The 19,052-nt window shown below is 36.9% G+C and overlaps 2 protein-coding genes across 2 annotated transcripts in view; both read left to right on the top strand.

The window, feature by feature from the left end:
- The window catches only part of TXN (thioredoxin), a 335,018-nt gene that overhangs the window by 112,755 nt on the left and 203,211 nt on the right, over positions 1–19,052 (top strand). The gene's annotated exons all lie outside the window — the stretch shown is intronic.
- The window catches only part of SVEP1 (sushi, von Willebrand factor type A, EGF and pentraxin domain containing 1), a 172,632-nt gene that overhangs the window by 45,861 nt on the left and 107,719 nt on the right, over positions 1–19,052 (top strand). The window contains exons 4-5 of the mRNA XM_012736740.3: positions 10,712–10,870; positions 11,708–11,887. Of these exons, the coding sequence (XP_012592194.2) occupies positions 10,712–10,870; positions 11,708–11,887 (339 nt within the window). The remainder of the gene's footprint in view (positions 1–10,711; positions 10,871–11,707; positions 11,888–19,052) is intronic.

Below are 19,052 nucleotides of genomic sequence, written 5' to 3'. Positions count from 1 at the left end.
GGATGGGGGTTGTGCCTCACTTCCACTACCCACCCAGAAGTAAAAGTGGTCCCTCCCCCACCCCACTGAAGTGGTGTCCATGGAGACTTAGTGGAGAGTTAGGACTTTCCTGTAGTATCAGTGGAGGCCACTTGAGGAGCACTTATGAGGTCCTCCTTCTCCTCCAGCTAGGATGATATTAGTGAAGCCCTAGTGAGGAGCCAGAACTTCCATCCACACCCAGCAGTAATGAGGATTTTCCTTTTCCCACCAGTGTCAACAGAGATAAAATGAGGAGCCTGCATTTCTGTCTTCATGTGGCAGGAATAAGGCAGTGCTCCTCATCCCCCTTCCCCTACTAGAATGGTGTCAGCAAGCCAGCTGGAACAGAAGGCTTAAAAATGATCCAGGGTTACAGAACATAATATGAAAATGTCTAGGTTTCAGCTGAAAATCATGGGTCATACCAAGAACTAGGAAGATTTAAAATTGAATCAATAAAGGCCAACACAGAGATGACAGAGATGTTAGAATTGTCTGATGAAATTTCAAAGCAGTCATGAAAAGAATGTTTCAAGGTGCAATTACAGATGATCTTGAGACAAATGAAAAAATAGTAAGACATAAAGAACAACCAAAGAAAATGTTAGAACTGAAAAATATAATTACCAAAATAAAAAATTCATTGGATGAGTACAAGAGCAGAATGGAAGGAGAGGAAAAAGTCAGTGAACTAAAAGATAGAACAATGGAAATTACCCACTCTAAACAAAACAGAAAAGAATATGCTTGAAAGAAGCATGGAGCCTCAGAATGGAGGCTCAGAGACATGTGGGACCATAACAAAATATCTAACATTCATGTCCTCATAGTTGGGAAAGAGAGAGGAAAGAGAGTTGGACTGAAAAGGTACTTGAATAAATAATGGCTGAAATTTTCCCAATTTTGGCAAGCGATATTAATATAAGCCTACAGAATTAAGAAGCTACCCAAAACAGGATAAAACAAAAGAAATTCATGCTAAGGTACATCATAATTGAACTTCTGAAAGCTAAAGACAAAGAAAAAACATGGAAAACATCCAGAAAAAAATGCCACCTTAACTATAGAAGGGGAAAAATTTAGAAAGATAGCAAATTGCTCATCAGAAACCATGGAGGCCAGAAGGAAGTGACTATATAGTTTTCAAGTGCAGAAAGAAAAAAAACTGTCAACCCAGAATCCTTTACTCAGCAACAATAATCAGAAATGAAGGGGAAATCAAAATATTATCAGAAGAAGGAAAACAGAGTGTGTTACTAGAAGCTCTCCCATAAAAGAATTGCTTAAGGAAGTTCTCTAAACAGAAAGAAAATATTAAAATAAGGAATCTTGAGACATCAGGAAGGAAGAAAGAATGTAAGTAAGAATATGAGTTCATACAATGCATTTTCCTCTTCCTCTTGAGTTTTCTATATTATATTAGATAGTTGAAACAAAAATGATAACACTGTCCCATTTTCTCTACATACACTGTTCTAAATGTAGTAGAGAAAATATTTAAGGTAATTATATTACAAATGGGAAAGAATAAAGGAATGTAAGGGGAGGTAAGATTTCTATACTTGAACTGGTAAAATGATACCAACAGTAGACTGTTATAAGCTATACATATATAATGTAATAGCTAAACTTCTAAAAAAATTTTCAGTTCACCTACAGGAAGATGGGAAAAAGTAAACATAGAAACATGAATCAGAGGGAACAAACAGAAAACAAAAAATAAAATGGCAGATTTAAGCCTTAATATATCAATAATTATATTCAGTGTAGCCTAAATATAGCAATTCAATGACAGAAATAGACAAAATAGATTTAAAAACATGACCCAACTATATGCTGTCTATAAGAAACTCACTTAAAATATAATAATATAGGAAGATTTAAAGTAAAATCTTGAAGACATATCATGGAAACATTAATAAAAGGAAAGCAGGAGTGATTATATTAATGTCAGGCAAAGCATATTGAAAGGAAAATTTATAGCATTAAATACATACATTAGAAAAGAGGAATATATGGGGAATAAGTGAATCACAACATGTGTTTGGGAATGAAATGTTATTGTCTTCCAAAATCATTCTCCAAAAGAGATACAAAGTGATCTTGTCACACATCCTGATTTAAAACATTGCCATCTTTCTCTGTTGTTTCTAAGATAATCTCTTAGCTTCTAAACCAGCCTTGATGGTTCTGGTGCTCACTTACCTTCTATCTTCACCCCTCTGTACTTCAGCCCAAGGGAACTCTAATTTTTGCAAGTATACCAGGCCTCTATCATGCCTCTAGGACAGCACATGTTGGCCCCTCTATCTGGAATGCCATCTGGCTGCTTCTGCACAGCCCCTCACTCCTATTCACAGTCTGGTCTCACCTTTGAAATCACTTGAACTAACATAGTTTACCTGACCACTCCACTCTGTCTCAGTCTGGATTATGTCTGTCTTCTGTATTGTCATAAAACATGGTACTTTCTCCCGTTTAATTGTCTGTTTAAGACTACAGTTGTCATCAGGGCACAGACAGAACTCTGTCTAATTCTTTGCTGTATCCCCATTTGTCCCATTACCTGTTGTATCCTTTTATCCTTACTGAGGGTCATGGATTTTAGTTTTACAACTTGGCTACACACATAATCAACCATGCTATAGTGATGGGAAAAGAATTTCTCCAATTGGTTACATAACTTAGGTAACATAACAGAGGGTCAAACAGTGTCAGAACCAATAATAATTAGCAGAATTCTCATTCCTGCACTCAATCTTTTGTGCCACACCTTATTTAAATGAATGAAATGGGAGAAAGGTGGTGATATAGTGAAATTTAATGTGTTAAAAGCATTGCAATTGCCAAAGTCAATACATGTAATTTTATTTACACATGTATTATTCAGAAAATAATCCAAAAATTTTAATATGGGAATATGAAAGGAAAAAAATACCGGATGACTGGAGTACTTCAAAGTTCAGTAGACTGGACCACACAGATCATCAGAATCAATGCCAGACAAATCAAGTCATTCTGAATCAGGTCTTGTGGAAACTACAGAAGGAAATCATTTAAGTCTGTCCATAGACCCCTTCAACTATTTATCAAGTATTTTTAGGTACTTTAGAAGATATGACTGTTGCACAATACTCGCCTTAAAGTAGCTTATTATGAAATAGAGCTGTAATTACTATAAACAAGTCAGAATGTGCATCATGAACCAAGAATTATGTTTAATCTAGTTCTAAGCAACTGAGATTGACTGAAAATAAAAATAATGTAACACATGCAATATACAGAATGCTGTAGGCCTTCAAAAATATTTCCCTGTAGTTGTGGAGGTGATAGGATTTGAACTGGGTTTGAATGCTATGATTTGGACAGTCAGAAATAGGAGAGACCATTGTGGAGAATGGATAGTACAGGACTGTGGTGGGGACTGGATAGCTTGCGTGGGTGGGAAAATAGGCAAGGTCTGGGGTCATAGTGGGATCAAGGCAAGACAAGTAAGAGTAAGGACTAGATTCTAGATTGTACTGGGACTTGAATTCCAGGCTGAAGACATGGCCTTTGGTTAATTGGCAATGGCAAGTCGACGAGGATTTGGGGGCAGAAAAGTGGCATGATAAAAGCAGCGTTATAGGAATATTAACTTGGCATCTTTGGCCAGAAAGCACTGAATGTGAAGCAACATAGAAGGGATGGATGTGTCGAGGTTAGAGGTTAGAGGATCGATCACAGCATAAAATAAGAAGGCCTTAATAAAGTGTAGCAGTAATGGAAATGGAAAACACCAGCTAATAGAACCCGCATTTCCAAACCCCTCGCAGACCTTAATGTTTTATTGAATATGAAGTAGAGAAGATGAAAAAGGGGAAAGATTGAGGGAAGCTATGGCCATAACTTACCACTCTTTGTAGGATCCAAAATGAAACACATTTGGCAACAAACACCAAACTACACTCAGAAACTTTCTTCTTTCTGGCTGCAGAGATCAAGTGTTACTCGGTCCAACATACACCGATTCAGTCTTTCCTTAGGACAGGCTAAATGTTCAGCAAGTATGCATCAGTACAGTTGTAAAAGTTGTCACTCTACTGAAATACTGGTATGCTAGAGGGCAAATTGCTGCTGCCCAAGTCCCTTGAGCTCCTCTTTATCGATCTGATCCCCTTTGCAGGCTCACAGGCCTATCCCACAATCCATCACCTATAAAGGTAACATCTGGCAGATAAATTGGTCTCCAGAACCCTGCTTTGCTTCTACAACTGATAGCTGTTCTCGTTTGTCAGTTAACATGCCATTCTGGATTGTAATATTTTGAATATTATCCCTTGCTCTCAAGTTCTTCAAGCAAATGGACTTCTGTTGGACCTGTACATGTCTGAATCCCAGGGATGGATCCACTCTGAGTTCAACGTGAAATCCTGTCACACTGAAATTCACAGGGCTTCACATTTAAATAATGATTAATTGGTAATTTAAATAACTGTTAATATCCAGTGATAATGAGAGTACTATAAGTTATGTACTTTCAATCCTGATTATGGGAATATAAAATAGTTTGATAATAGACTCATGAGTTTACAAGTTAACATTATTTGCCCTAAGACAAAATTTTAAAAAAGGATCAAAGATTTAAGGGAACAAGTTGTTTATAGAAAAGTTACTCAAAATTGTACAAAATTTTAATCAACCTAAATGTCGAACATTAAAAGTACATTTAAACCAAGCTGGTTTAGCTTATGATAAGTTTTATTATCTTCTTTAAATGATTCTATAATATTACCTATTTTAAAAAGGGAAAATAAGGTTAAAAATAATTCTAAAAATCTCTAGAGGGCCTCCCCTATAAGTGCTTGCCCACAAAAATTTAATTATAAAATTTAGGATGATGTCATCTTTCTCAACCAGATGGTAAACACCTTAAGACAGTTAAGAATATAGAGTTTTCAACAAAAATGACTTCACCTAAATATTCTATACTCCGCTAGGTTGTATTTATATGTGAATGTATGCATACATATGAGTGACTATGTGTATATACATGTACATTAATTCCTAACAACATATGAAAATTATTTTTCTGATGCATCCTCTTTTGTACACAGTCCTTTGAGGGTTTTGTTTTTTGATAGGCTTGTTCTGATCTATCACTAACCTCCAGGCAAGTCTGCACAGGTGCTTTCATTCCCAACATGGCACCCCACAGCTAGGGTGCCATTTGCTGCTACGGCACCACACAGGGTTCAAATTCACAATTTTCTCAAGTAGTCTGTACTGCAGCCAAATGAACTCCCCAATCACAGGGGGAATGGCAGGGTGCTAATGCATTCCACACAGGTTTAGATGTGCAGAATTCAGGGCAGTTAAAAGTCTCCTCATCTCATTCCTTGGTGAAAATAGAAAGGATCTTGGCTGCCTAATGGAGAGAAAATCCTTCTATGTATGCCTAGGTCCTCATCTTGTATTTGGGAAAGCGTTGGCTCAGATGGGGGAAACTGGTTCTTTTCTAGGGAAAGGAATCCCTGTGCTTAAAATCCTAGCACAACTATTTGAAGGAACAGATTACTTATTCAGATCCAATCCATAAAGTTGAGAAGAAGCATGATGTTGCAATAATAAAGAGCCTTCCTCTGGTGGCCAAGATACTTGCCTGGTGCCCTACCTAGATATAGCAGAGACTCTGGCTTCAGAGTTGCACACCTCCAGGGGGTGCCCTTATAATCTGCATGAACAGGCACTGTTGGAGTTGTGTAGTACACAGCTTGAATAAAGCTCATGGGACTGTCCTAATATTATACTCTTTAAAGTGATTCATTAACATCTAAAGATGAGTTGTGCAAGAAACAAAGGCTGTTAATATTTATCAGGACTTTTAAAAATTAATCTTAGATTAGGTATTAGGAGGAATTTTGTAAAATGTAAGTCATGCTATATGTTATTAATACTAACTAAAATAGTCACCTAAAGCATGGATATTTAATGGGTAAGAGAGATTAGAGAGAATGGACACTTCTTTGTGTTTTATAAATTTTAAACTGGTTGGTATTTGACTTCAGTCAAAGAATTGCATTGTCAGCTGAAGAAAAATCTAATATTAGCACAACATGATAACTTCAAGAGTCATATTTCCAGTAATAGTAGCTGGTAATAGCCAAGACGTTTCTGAAAAGAGAAAGTGCCTATTTTAACAACAACAAAAAGAACAATTAAGAAATAATACTTGGTAGCTTTCCAGAAAGGAAACATCTCATATTAAAAAGAAAGAAAGAAAAAAAAAGATAGGCCTTCACCAAAATTTGTGAAACTTATTCAAACCACAGATTTATTTTCATCTTTTCAACTTTTACTTGGTTTTGGATGAGGAATTTTCCCCCTTGGGAATCAAGGAAGTTGATTACACCTCTCCCACTAGAATTGTGCAATGCCTTTAAATAGTTCTCCTAAAGTCTGTTTTCCATTATCATTATGAATTTCACAATACATTTCCAAATGTACTTTTGGATATTTTTATCCAAAACACTGTCCTCCAATGTTGTAAACTCTTTGATTATTCAAAAGGTTTGGGAGAGTAATATTGTAATATTAGTTCCTTCTTGTGTAACATTGTTTTTTACAATAAGTTATAAAATCTGTAGCCAGAATCTGATGGTTCATGTGTAGGGTTTCTTTTAGTTATTTTAGTTACTAAAGTATTATTCTATTTATGGAATCATCTTAGGTTAGCCTTGGAAAGGTCATAGACATCATTACTTGTTAACTTCTGTATATTGTAGTAAAAGAAAATAATATAAAGTGGCTTGCCAGTGCCCCCATAGCTTGTTAGTGAAAGAGCCAAGACTGCAACTCAGCTGTTCTGATTTCAAGTCTAATGTCCTTCCGTTTCACCTTGTTGTTAGTCTTCCTGACCTTACTACTCCCTTCACACCCAACCCACCCTCCATCCTCCAGCAGAGCTTGTTTTCCCTTGCCCTCCTTTGATCAAGTGACTGCCAGCTCAGGCAGCTCATGGAAGACTGCATGAACTTACAAGAACATGCTGCCTACTGAGAGAATGAGATGAGTGCATATTACAAACAGTGTGGTATGTGCCAGTGCAGAGGTAAGGATAGTGTGCTCTGTGGGTCCAGAAAAGAAGGCAAGCTGGAGAAGCTTTGAAGAACCAGCTAGGATCTTGAAGGATATTGGAAGTTCACTCAGAGGCAGGAAAGCACATGCAAAGATAGAAGTGAAGTGGAAGATAGAAAAAGGAAAGAACAGGAAGTAGTATTTACGGAGTGCCAGAGCATCCATCCAGTACAACAAACCCATAAAGAAGTATAATTATCTCTTTGGTGGTTGAGAAAATGAAGGGCTGGGGACACTATTCTAACATTTCCTGAATGCCAACGACATGCCAGGCATTGTTGCTTCACTCACATTATTTCAATTAATCGTAACAATATTGTAAGTGACGTACTGCTATGACACACAAAGAAAGGAAGTCACGGAGAAATTAAGTAAATTACTCGAATTGCTCAAACTATCAAGTCCAATAAATGTGGTGGGGGTCAGGGAAGAAGGATAGTACAAAACTAGATGCTAGTTGATTCTAAAGCAGATTCTAACCAGGATATGGCATCACTGGTTCACTGTAGCTACAGAGGTAGGAAAGTTACAGACAGATCAAAGATGTCTTTATATTCCAGACTAAAGTGAGAGGCCTTATCCTGTTAGTACAGTTTTTAGGTAGAAAGTGATTTGATTGGATTGATATTTTTTAAAAACGTTCAGGCAGCAACATCTAAAATGGCCTGAAGAGTAGAGATAAAGGCTGAGGGACCAGTGAGGAGGACTTTGCAAAAACCTGGAAGAGAGATGATAAGGTGACATCTAACATAGGAGTAATGCTAATGGAGGGGAAGTGGGGAATGCAGAGATTTTTAGGGAGTGAGATCCAGAGAACATGGTTTTTATTTAGGTATTGAAGGAGATAGAGGGAGAAGGAGAAATCAAAGTCATCTCCAAGGTCTGAGAACCAATAACCATGAAATGAAATACAGTCACTCTCTTTTTTATAATTTTATTTACTTTTAATTGCCTTTGCACATGTAATACCTATGTGTTGTAACAAAACTGGAAAATGTAGATCGGCCAAAATAAACAAAAAATAAACAAACAAACCTGGAAGCCTCATAATACCACCGTGAATACCATGTATACACAACCTTCAAGTTCAATTTCTTCATGTCTCACAATTGTATTTACAAGCCAAATAGAATCATATAATACATAAGGTTTTTTAAAACATGCTTTTTTTACACTTAAATACATAATTTGAATGATTTTTCCATGCCAAGAATTGTATTTTTATGACTAATATTCCATTGGTTGGATGTGACATAATAATTTAACAAACCCCCTATCTCTGGATGTTTGTGTTATCATACATTTTCTTTATAAGAAGGGACTTGGTTTAATATTTGTTTTTATTTTCACAATTATTTCGGCAAGCTACTGAGCCAGGTATTATAGATTTCACAAGTTTCTTAATCTCAATCAATGTATTAAATGCCATTTCCCCCATTCTTAAGTTCTTTATTTTGATTTCTTTTCCAGTCAATGAAATACATCTTTATTTTCTAAAGTCATGCACATCACCAATGTCTTCCTCTTTCCTCCTACTTACGGATAGCTTGGCCACAGAATAGAGTTTGGGGTTCATAACTTCTTTGTACATAGCTATAATATATTTCTTATTCCATTACTTTTCCTGACATTTGTTTTAGCAAGGAGAAATAAAGTATCAGTTTGATTTTCCCATTTATCAGTATCTTGTTTTTCTTTCCTATAAGCTTGTAATATTTTTCTTTCATCTTGGATGTGACTTTTTATTGATTTTTCCTGGAATTTGATGAGTATTTTTTGCACTAAACCTTCAAATAAGGAATACATTCATGCATTCATATTGCAACTATTACTTCTCCTAGGTTTATTCAGTTCTCTTGTTCTGGAATTATATGGCTTCTTTTTACTGCCTCTAATGACAATTTTGATTTGTTAGTTATGATTTAAATTTTTTTTGTATCTTTGTGCTTATCTCAATCATTTTCTCCTGCAGTTTCTGACGTTGGCTTCAAGGAGCTCATGTTATCTGGTATCTTCTTAAGGATCCTGATCACATATTTACTGAAATCTTTATAGAAATAAATATTCATACTCAATACCATGATTAATTCAATAATAATTCAATATCTTAATACAATGTTTCAAAGTAATGTTCCCTTTGCTGAATTATTTTTCATAAGTCAGATATCATTGTTATTATTTTTTAAATGTTTCTTGCATTCTTAAATAGTCACAGATCTATCCAGATCTAGAATTTTCTTCTATGTTTCATGGGGAAAATGGTATCTTTTGTTTTAAAATAAAATTAAGAATTTTAAAATCATGTTTTTTCTTAATAATTACATTGTATTATAAATCCTATCTCTCGATATGATTATTTATATTTTTAACATATTGTAATAGTTTCACTTTGGATGTAGTGATGAAGAACATGGTGGCCTCTGGATCTAAATTGTCTGGATTCAAATCCTAGCTTAATAATGCTTGTTACTTCTTAAGGTTTTAGGAAGTTAAAAAGACAATATTTATAAAATACATAAAACAGTGTGGGACATAGTGAAGGCTATATAAATATTGGCTTAAAAAATTCTAGCTCTGTCACCACTGAATAACTTTAGTCAAGCCATCAAATCTCTCCAAGCTTCCATTTTCTCATCTTTAACATGGATTTGAAAATGCTTACTAATAAAATTAATGCAAATATTAATAAAATATTAATAACTTCTAATGCTACGTATTAATACTGTGGGGATAAGTGAGATAATTTATATAAAATATCACCACCTAAGAGCAGACAGCTTGATTGCTACCGTCTTTTAATAATCCAATGCATCCTGGGACTATGCTACATTTAATTGGCTTAACTGAGCACTGCAAGTCCCTTTATTCCACAATCTCTCTACTATTAAATTTCTTAAATTTAAATTATTTTACAGATGCATAACTCCAGAGGGATTAAGTTAGAAATTCAAAGCCACATTGTCAGTGCAGAGGAAGGATTTGAAGCAAGGTCAATTAGATTCTGCTTTAAATCTTTTTTTCCCCCCCATTAGCCTGGGAAAAACAAGATCTTTAATTCGTTTTTCTTCAAAGGGCCTATTTCCCTCAAGCCCTTCACTTTCTCTGCATCCTTTGTCAAGTGCTTTGCACAGAAGCAATGGCCTAAGTGCTTTTTGCATATCTACAGCTATTCTCCCCACAGGGAGAAGGGCTGGGGGCTCCGTGGTGAAGGTGAGGTGCATGGGACAGGCGAGATGGAATATGAGGGATACCATATTTATTAAGATTTTTTTATCTGTTGAGGATCACTGATTTCCTTAATGTATGTTATTATTTTGAGTTTTCCTGCAAATCAGCCCAGACATTTCATGCTGTGTTATGTTGTGATTGAAACTAATTGTGGGGACTCAAGAGGCCCCTTTCTAACCTGCAAATAACAAACTACATCACTCTTTAGAAAAAAAATGTTGGTTTCTCTCTATGCTTGAATTATATTATTTTTATGAAAAGCTATTGTTTGGCTCTTTTCCCACTAGTTTCAGACATTTGGTTAACTACCAGCTGATGATTTCTCTGGCCTCCTGTCTTTCCACAGCTTGCCCATCAGGAACATACAAACCTGAAGGTTCGCCAGGGGGAATCAGCACTTGCATTCCCTGTCCTGATGAAAATCACACGTCTCCACCCGGAAGTACGTCCCCTGAAGACTGTGTCTGCAAGGAGGGATACCGGGCAGCTGGCCAGACCTGTGAAGGTAGCTCTCCCACCTTTGGCAAATAGGAAATATAAAAGCTGATCTCTTTGAGAGAGATTGTGCTGGCATTTGCATCCAGTTCCTTTAGAATGATCTTTAGTATCCCTTTCTCTAAACATGTGGGAGGGGATTCATTGTTTTTATTCCATAGCATTTCTTATCACTGAACACATCCACCTCCTGCTCCAGAGAAAGGGGATCTGAGACCCTAGGAGTAATGTAACTGTAAAATCAGAAAGATTTAGTACTTAAAAAAAAACTAAAATGAATCAAAAAGAGAAAAGATACTATTTTAACAACAAATTTGGATAACAATGAGCTAATCTTGACCCAGATGATAGTCAAATTTATTTTAAAAATTAACTTTCATAAGCAAAGTGTCTTGATATTATTCATTTCAAAAATTTAAAATATGATAGCATATACCATGTACGAGAAGCTGTGGCTGTTGGGGTTTGTAGCAAATATACTTTGCTAGCCTTATGCGTTCTTTATTTCATGCTATCTTAATTAAGAAGGAAACTATCTAATGACATATAAAAGTCAAGAACTAGAAAATCTCATATCCACATATATATCAAAGTAAAAGAAAATTTAGAGCTTAAAAATAACATTTAGTCTATATTTAAAATTTAATTGCAAGTTAATACCTAATAGGAATCAGATATAAGGGTTCTTCTTCTAAATTTGCACTTGAAAGTTCAAATGCAGTAAATGGGATTGCTTTGGGGAAGTGAGATGTCTGCATAAAATGTCTCCTTAAATTAAAAAAAAAAGCAGGATATTTCATAGACAAAAACTAACTTTGATTTTTTATTTTATTTCTGTAAATGTTAGTTGTCCACTGCCCTACCCTGAAGCCTCCTGAAAATGGTTATTTTATCCAAAACACTTGCAACAACCACTTCAATGCAGCCTGTGGGGTCCGATGTCACCCTGGATTTGACCTCGTGGGAAGCAGCATCCTCTTGTGTCTACCCAGTGGTTTGTGGTCTGGTTCAGAGAGCTCCTGCAGAGGTATGCAAACTGCCAATTTATGTTGTTTATTGATTGTCTTGCTTGATTTCCTTGATTTAAACTCTAATGGGCCAGTTGGTTCTATTTTTCCTTTTTGATTTCATAGACCACAGACCACAGAAAGGGAAAAATTATAGGAAGTTTGAAGTTAGAACTACCAAGTTCAATTGACCACATCATCATAAACAATGCCTTTTATGTTCCTTTTCTGAACAAGCAAAAAAAAAAAAAAAAGTCCGGTCCTACCTGGGAAGTAAATGTGGACAGGTTATGTCAAAACTCAAGTTTCAAGTAGCCAAGACAGGGGATGAAGGAAAGTTTTGGAATAATCAGAGTGGGGGGTTTGCTGGCAACTGAGATTGTGAGACTTAGGGACCCACATCTGTATCTTGCAACAGGAGCAGTTAGCCAACTTGTATCTCTCCAGCCTTCACTTTGGGTAGGTGACATTGCTACAGAAAGCAGAGAATTTGCTAAAGTGAGGTCCCAAGGAGCCTCGTCAGGCCAGTAGAAAAGGGTCAGTACCATAGGTAGAAGCTGAGGCTCCCACATCAAATTCAAACAACGAACAGAACAGTATCTCAGTTCACCTCCACTTGCCACCTCCAGGAACTACTTTCCTACTTCTTACAACAGTCACGCAGCCAACTCCTAAGGTTTCACAAGTAGGGCTGGAAGAGGAGGCTATCTAAGAAAAGGTAAGAGAGGAGCAAGCGATGGGACTTGACCTCCACCACAAGCTTCTCAGGACAGCATTCACCCCCTTCCTCGGGTTGCCAGAGTAAATACAGGATGTCCAGTTAAATATGAATTTCAGATAATCAACAAATAATTTTTTTAATATAAGTATGTCCCGCATGGGAAATTCAAATTTAACTAGGTATCCTGGTTTGATTTATGTGTTTGTTTGTTGCTAAATCTGGCCACCTTACCCCCACCATGTCCCCTAGACATTCTTTGGCAAAGCACTTTGCTGAGCATTTAACTGTCCCAAGACCCCACAAATCACCCAGATCACTGGATTAGAATAAGAAGTTCTGTCTTCTGGTCTTCTCTTGGCTCCCATATCCATAAGAGAAGCCAACCTACTCATCACTCCAAGATCATGTGTAAAGCCCAAGAGACATCCATGGTTAGTATTTATCCGATACCAATGCTGAACCCATCTATAAATAGGAATTTGCCTAGATCAGATCCTAAAAAGACTAGGAAAACTGAAGAGAATCAGCAGATTGAACAAAGGAGACCTGACAGAAAATACCGGGAGGATGGAATCACTGAGATTCAAAGACAATAACATTGCTAATGTAAGACCAGGATCCCAAGAAATGAGAGAAATGGGAGAACAAAAAGACTGCCTAGAGGAAACAAATGACTGATGACACAATGAATGGACATATTAAAAGCCAAATTAATAAATTAGAAAACCAACTCAAGAATTGCATTCAAAAGTAGAATAAAATTTTAAAGATTAAAATTAAATTATGAAAGAATAAAGTAGTATGAGAATAGTCACAAGAATAGGACTCTTCTCATATTAAGAATCCAGACAGAAAACAGAGTAGGGAAGATGCACTGATATAAGATCAAAGAATATATCCCCAGGCTGAAATCTTGAAAATATACACAACCGAAATCTTAGATATTCAATTTAAAATCACTTAGTGAATGCCAGAAAAAAAATGTTAAAAACAGATGCATGTCTGGAAATAATCCTAGTAAAATTTCTGAATGCCCTGGAAAAATAAGAAACTGTGTCAGGTTCATAGTTAGAAATAACGTTACCTACAAAGGAAAGAGAATCGGACTAGCCTTAGGCCCTTTGTGAGCCATTCCAAACGCTAGAATATAAAAGTATGTTTCTAGGATTCTCAGAGGAAAGAATTAGACCCTGGATTTCTAAACTCAGACAAGCTACTGTTCAGGCATGAAGGCAAAGGAAAGACAGTTTCAATGAGACATGCAGTCTCAAATGGTAAAAAAAACACATACTATTACTGGAAAAAATTAACCTTAGAAAACTTCTAAATATATTTCTGTTAAGTTGAGTTATAAGTTTCTGTGTAATCTATACCCCTTCTTCCAAATACCTCATGATAGAGGGCAGAAAACATGTTTTAACTTTTTACTTGGTGGACTTCCGAAAGGAGTGAGAAAATCAGGGGAGACTGCTCCTTTAGGATCAGGGCTGGGCCCTGCCTTTGGAGCCTGCACTGTCTGTACCCAAGCCTTGTATCCAACCCAAAGCTGTGAGAAATGGCTGTGCCCTCTCAGGAAGCCAGCCCTTTGCAAGCTGTTGTTCTGTTTCTTTGCCTTTGCTCTGGGTCCTAGACCCTCCACTGTGCTGACCCCCACAACCTGAATGCAGTGACCTCTGCATGTGCCCCCACAGACCTGTCCTACCTCATCATAGCCCTTATGCTGTGTGTGTCAGGGTCAGGCAGGGAAGCACAGTTATTACACATGTTATAGGATAAGTGATTTATTTCAGGAAGTGGACCTTATACAATTGTAGGAGTGTGGAAACTGAAGGTCCAGAAGAGAGTTTGGAGGTTCAGAGAGTTTACTGACAAGTCAGTCTGAGAAACCAAGCATGTCCAGTTGTTGAAGTGGAACCACAAAGGGGAAACTCACCTGGAGGTCTAAAATAAAGGCTTTACTTCTGTGTGGCCATGTCCCTCTGGCTCTGCAGCCAAGAACCCAGCAATGACCGTGGGGCCACTGTTGGTCAGTAGGATCAGCAGTTGTGACATGGAACAGAGGCACGCAAAGGCAAGTTGGAACTCTTGGATTTGTCTACATTTATCCATCACTGAATCTGACTGCAATGACAACTCTTCTCTCTGCCTTCCCAAATCGAATGCACTTTCCTCTTTTGACCAACCCAAACTAGGGACCACAATACGGGGATTCCCAGCTTACCTAACCTGTTACAATACAAACCACTGCACTTACTTTTACTGTTAATTACTTGTCTATCACCTCTGCTCCACTGTGATTTCATTATGAACACAGAATGTATTTTCCCTACTCAATCATTGGGGATACCTCTGGTGAATGGATGAAAACTTGAATTTAATAAATACACATATTGATAAATATATACATTGAGGTACAATGATCAATACTGTGTATACATTGATGACCTGTTTATGTCACTTCCCATTAAAAAGCATGCTTGTTCTCTTTTATATAATTTCAGTTGCAATTCCAATCGAAATGAAAATAATTTTAATCAGAGTAGGAGAGATGCTACAGGACCATGGGTCTTCCTAAGATCCCTTTAGTGTTACCACCAAAGCTACCACTAATTTACCAGTGTACAAAGTTGTCCTGAATGAAGATACTTATCCAGGGCCTTCCCCTGTCACATCATTACTGGTTAATGAATTTAGTTCCATAAGATATTGTTCTATGAAACATATGCCATGTTTTACTAAATCAAATACACTTTTTTTCCACATATTAACATCTCTAAAATTAAGATGCATCTTAACATCAGTGGCAGCAAACACTTTTATTGGTATTATTGTTTCTTTATTAGTGGCACGTAAAATAATGATCTGCCTTACAATGGAGGCATATGGGATTCAATGAAATAAGACAATTGGGTAGGGATTCATTTCTGTTTCAGGGTGGGGAGTTTGGAGAAAGTAGTAATTTTTACAAATCTAATTTAAATCTGATTATTGTAAGGATAGAGACTAATTTTAGTTATGCTATTTTTCCTTGAATATCTTTTTAAGATTGAGGCAGAAACGAAAGACTTGTGTAAAATCTAATGCCTTTTACAAATATCATGTTACATTGTTAATGTTTTTGTGATGTTGAATAATAATTAGTAAGCTTGATTCTTATTTGTCCTAGGCACTCTTCATAAACTACTTATACTCATTTGCAGTTTTATCTGAATTATGCATTTTTTTCTAAATAAGGAAGGTTTCTTTTGTGGTTTCTCAATGATAACTAGCTAAACGTGAGAAAAGGGTTCAAACAATGAGATCCCTACATTTAACATCAGATTTATTTTATTTTCAGCAACAGATACTATCACAATTTGTAGATTGACAAGAAGCATGCATCAGGGGAAAAAATATGATTAGCCTTTAAAGCAACCTACTTTACCAGAGTAGATTCTTATTGTCTACTGCAAAATAGATTGTTCTTTCAAAAGACTAAGTTGCTGTTTTCCAAAAAGACTAAATAAATATTTAGGGATCACTTTAACATGAATGTAAGTCAAGAAACGTTAATTGTAGGATTTTTTAGCTTGTTGAAATGAAAAAAAAAATTAAGCTAAAAATAATAAGACAAGTGGATTCCCATTAAAAATAGTGATAAGTCATCATTCTTGAGAGAAAAAGTATTAAATATTTAAGAGCTAAGTAGGAATTATTGCATATGTATTGTTTTCCTTTGGGAGCAATGAAAATTTATTAAAACTAACATTTGAGAAGCAATATAATCTGTATCTGTATGAGATACCAACTCTAATATCTTATCAACACTCTTGAGAGATGTTGCAAATCCATTTGTCTTGAGTTTGGAAAGCTGGAGTAATTTCAGTAGTTTATTGAAGCCAAAAGTTATTTATTATGGTTTTCCAGATTTTATATATCAGAATTTATCTTATTCACCCTTTAATCTCACCTGGCACTAGACATCATGTTATGAATGATGTACATACCCAATAAAAGTCAAAATGCAGAAGGCAAGATATTTCTATGCACTTAATGGAGACAATAAAGATTCTGTTTGCATGATGGACACATGCAATATAAATTAAAATGTGGAAGGCAAAATATTTCTATTCATTCTTTATTAATAGTTGATTTCAGTTCAAACCATTTCAAGGATAGAAGAAGCTAGAGTTTATGGTTTAACCTGTAATTTAATTCTTGAATTTTCTCTAAGGAGTAATCAATCCTAAACTTATATTTAATGCACTCAATATTTATGTTCTGCTGACTAATACAATTTTGGATGGGTTCCTGCAGAACAAATTCTGTCAGTGACTTCAGTTGAATATATACTTGAACATTTTGTTCCAGCTTCCTTTGCTGTTATTTTTAAGTATTCTTAATAAATAAATATATGCCTGGTATGAAAAAATGACAAATGCAGAAAAGTAGAAGAGTAAAAACTACATCTCACCCAGAGTAACAAAGTTCTTGAGTCTCAAATATTTTGTTCACATGTCTCTAGAGATTGCTGTGTTGTCTTCTGGCCTTTAGTGTTTCAGAAGTCCTATCTAAGAGCAAACTGGACTTTGTTCTTTTGTAGCATTTTTTGTTGTTGTTCATTTGTTAGTTTTGTAAAGCACCTGATACTTGTAGGATTATATCTATAAGCTATCAAAATTAATATTTTTATATATGTGCCCATTTTTTGGTATATTCAACAGGTATCCACTCTCTTTTCCTCTCCAATCTCCAGGCATGCCTGGAATGGACATGCCAGCTGACTGAGAGAGCACATTTTCCATAGGTCTGGACAGTCTCCCATTTCCTTCTTCCCTTTCCCGTTTTTCTCTTCCTCCTCCCCCTACTGTGTCCTCCCCTACTCTTTGACTTCTTCTCTTCTCCCTGTACTCTTCTTCCCCCCATCTCCTGCCTCTTCCTCTCATCTACATCCCTTTCTCCTCCCTTTCTCTTCCTTTCTTCTCCCCTCCCCTCACTCTCCCCTTTTCCTTTCTCCTTTGTTTTCCTTCATCTTTCATCTAATTGTAAACTCTGTTCAGAGTCTAATCTAGAACTAGAGGGAAAAAAGTGTAGTACAAATTCTTTAGAGATGATTTTCTCTAAAGAGGAGCACACAATAGATCAGAGGCTCCAGTAGGGTATAGAAACTGATGGGGTTGAAGCACTTGAAGCAGTGATCTGAGAAGACAGGAGGTCATTGTCAGAGAGTGGGACACTCAGACTGGTGGTGGCAAGGTCTAAAGGAAATGGCAATGGTGGAGGCTGAGGTAGGGTGAAGGGTGTGGTCCTTAGAGAAGAGGAGGTCAAGAATATGACTCCAGGATACTGGAATGATCATTTACATAGAGAATGAAATCACTAAGGGGTATGTGTGTGGGAGAGAGAGAGAGAGAATGAGAGGAGAGAAAGAGAGAGAGAGAGAAAACTGAATAAAGGATGTTGGCTATATAATTTAATACTTCAGTGGAGCTGGAAGTTTTTAGGAAGAAGGAAGAGAGAATGATCTGGAAAAGCAATATGGAGCCACAAAGACACCTTCCTCACCTCCAGGCTCTGTCTGTAGGAGGCAATAAGATTTCGATTAGGAAAAGAGGTAAAGGAAAAGTTCAAAAGAGAAGTTTAGGATAGGAGGGGATTTACTGAGGACTGATCATTATTCTGGGGGCAGGTGCAAGGTTCGATTGGATCATGAGGACAACCCTGGTAAATGAGGGATGACTATGAAGGTTTAGGCTTCCTAAGAGATTGCCATTAACAGGAATATGGGGCATGAGGGGATTAATGGAAATGGACTCTAAGACACATTGTGGGTTTTGGGTGGGCTGGGCAATGGGTGAATCTCACCAGGAGAATGCAGAGCACAGATGTCCTTTGGCAACCTGCGGAGGCAGGGGCACTCAAGTGACCCCTGTAGCTTCTCCAGTATACTGTTGAGGCCAGAGAGTTGGAGGTGGTAGAACTAGGAAATGCAGGTTTCTCTGGACACCCCATGGTACTCCCATGGGTGGTGGTGTTGAGGCTGGCTGAGGCACGGGGGCATTTTCAGCATCCATGACTTAGCGAATGCCCTTCTGGCAGGTCTCTCCTGGCAGATTCGAGGACGATGGAGAAAGAAACCATGTCACCAGTTGTACCTGCTCACTTCTCAGACCAGGGGAATGTGACCCTATGTCACTTGCCCTACCCATAAGCATGGGTGAAGCACACACAAATCCCATGAGCTGAGAGAGGGGAAAGATCTTTCCCTAGAAAGTTAATCAAGGAAAAGTGAATAGATGATGGGCAGAAGAAATTAGGAATTGTGTACAGCTGCTGGTAACAAGGACCCAAATAACAATGTTATAAACCAATTAAGGGTTCATTTTTCTCTTAACTAGAAGGACAGAAGTAGGTAAGCTAAAGTTGGTGTGAGAGCTCCATTGTTAGAGATCCAGGCTTCCTTTGCTTTTTTGCACTACCATTTT

This window comes from Microcebus murinus, chromosome 12 (genome assembly GCF_040939455.1).
Source record: "Microcebus murinus isolate Inina chromosome 12, M.murinus_Inina_mat1.0, whole genome shotgun sequence".
NCBI classification, from domain to species: domain Eukaryota; kingdom Metazoa; phylum Chordata; class Mammalia; order Primates; family Cheirogaleidae; genus Microcebus; species Microcebus murinus.
The sequence above is the reverse complement of the archived record's forward strand: the minus strand, read 5'-3'. Positions and strand labels throughout refer to the sequence as shown.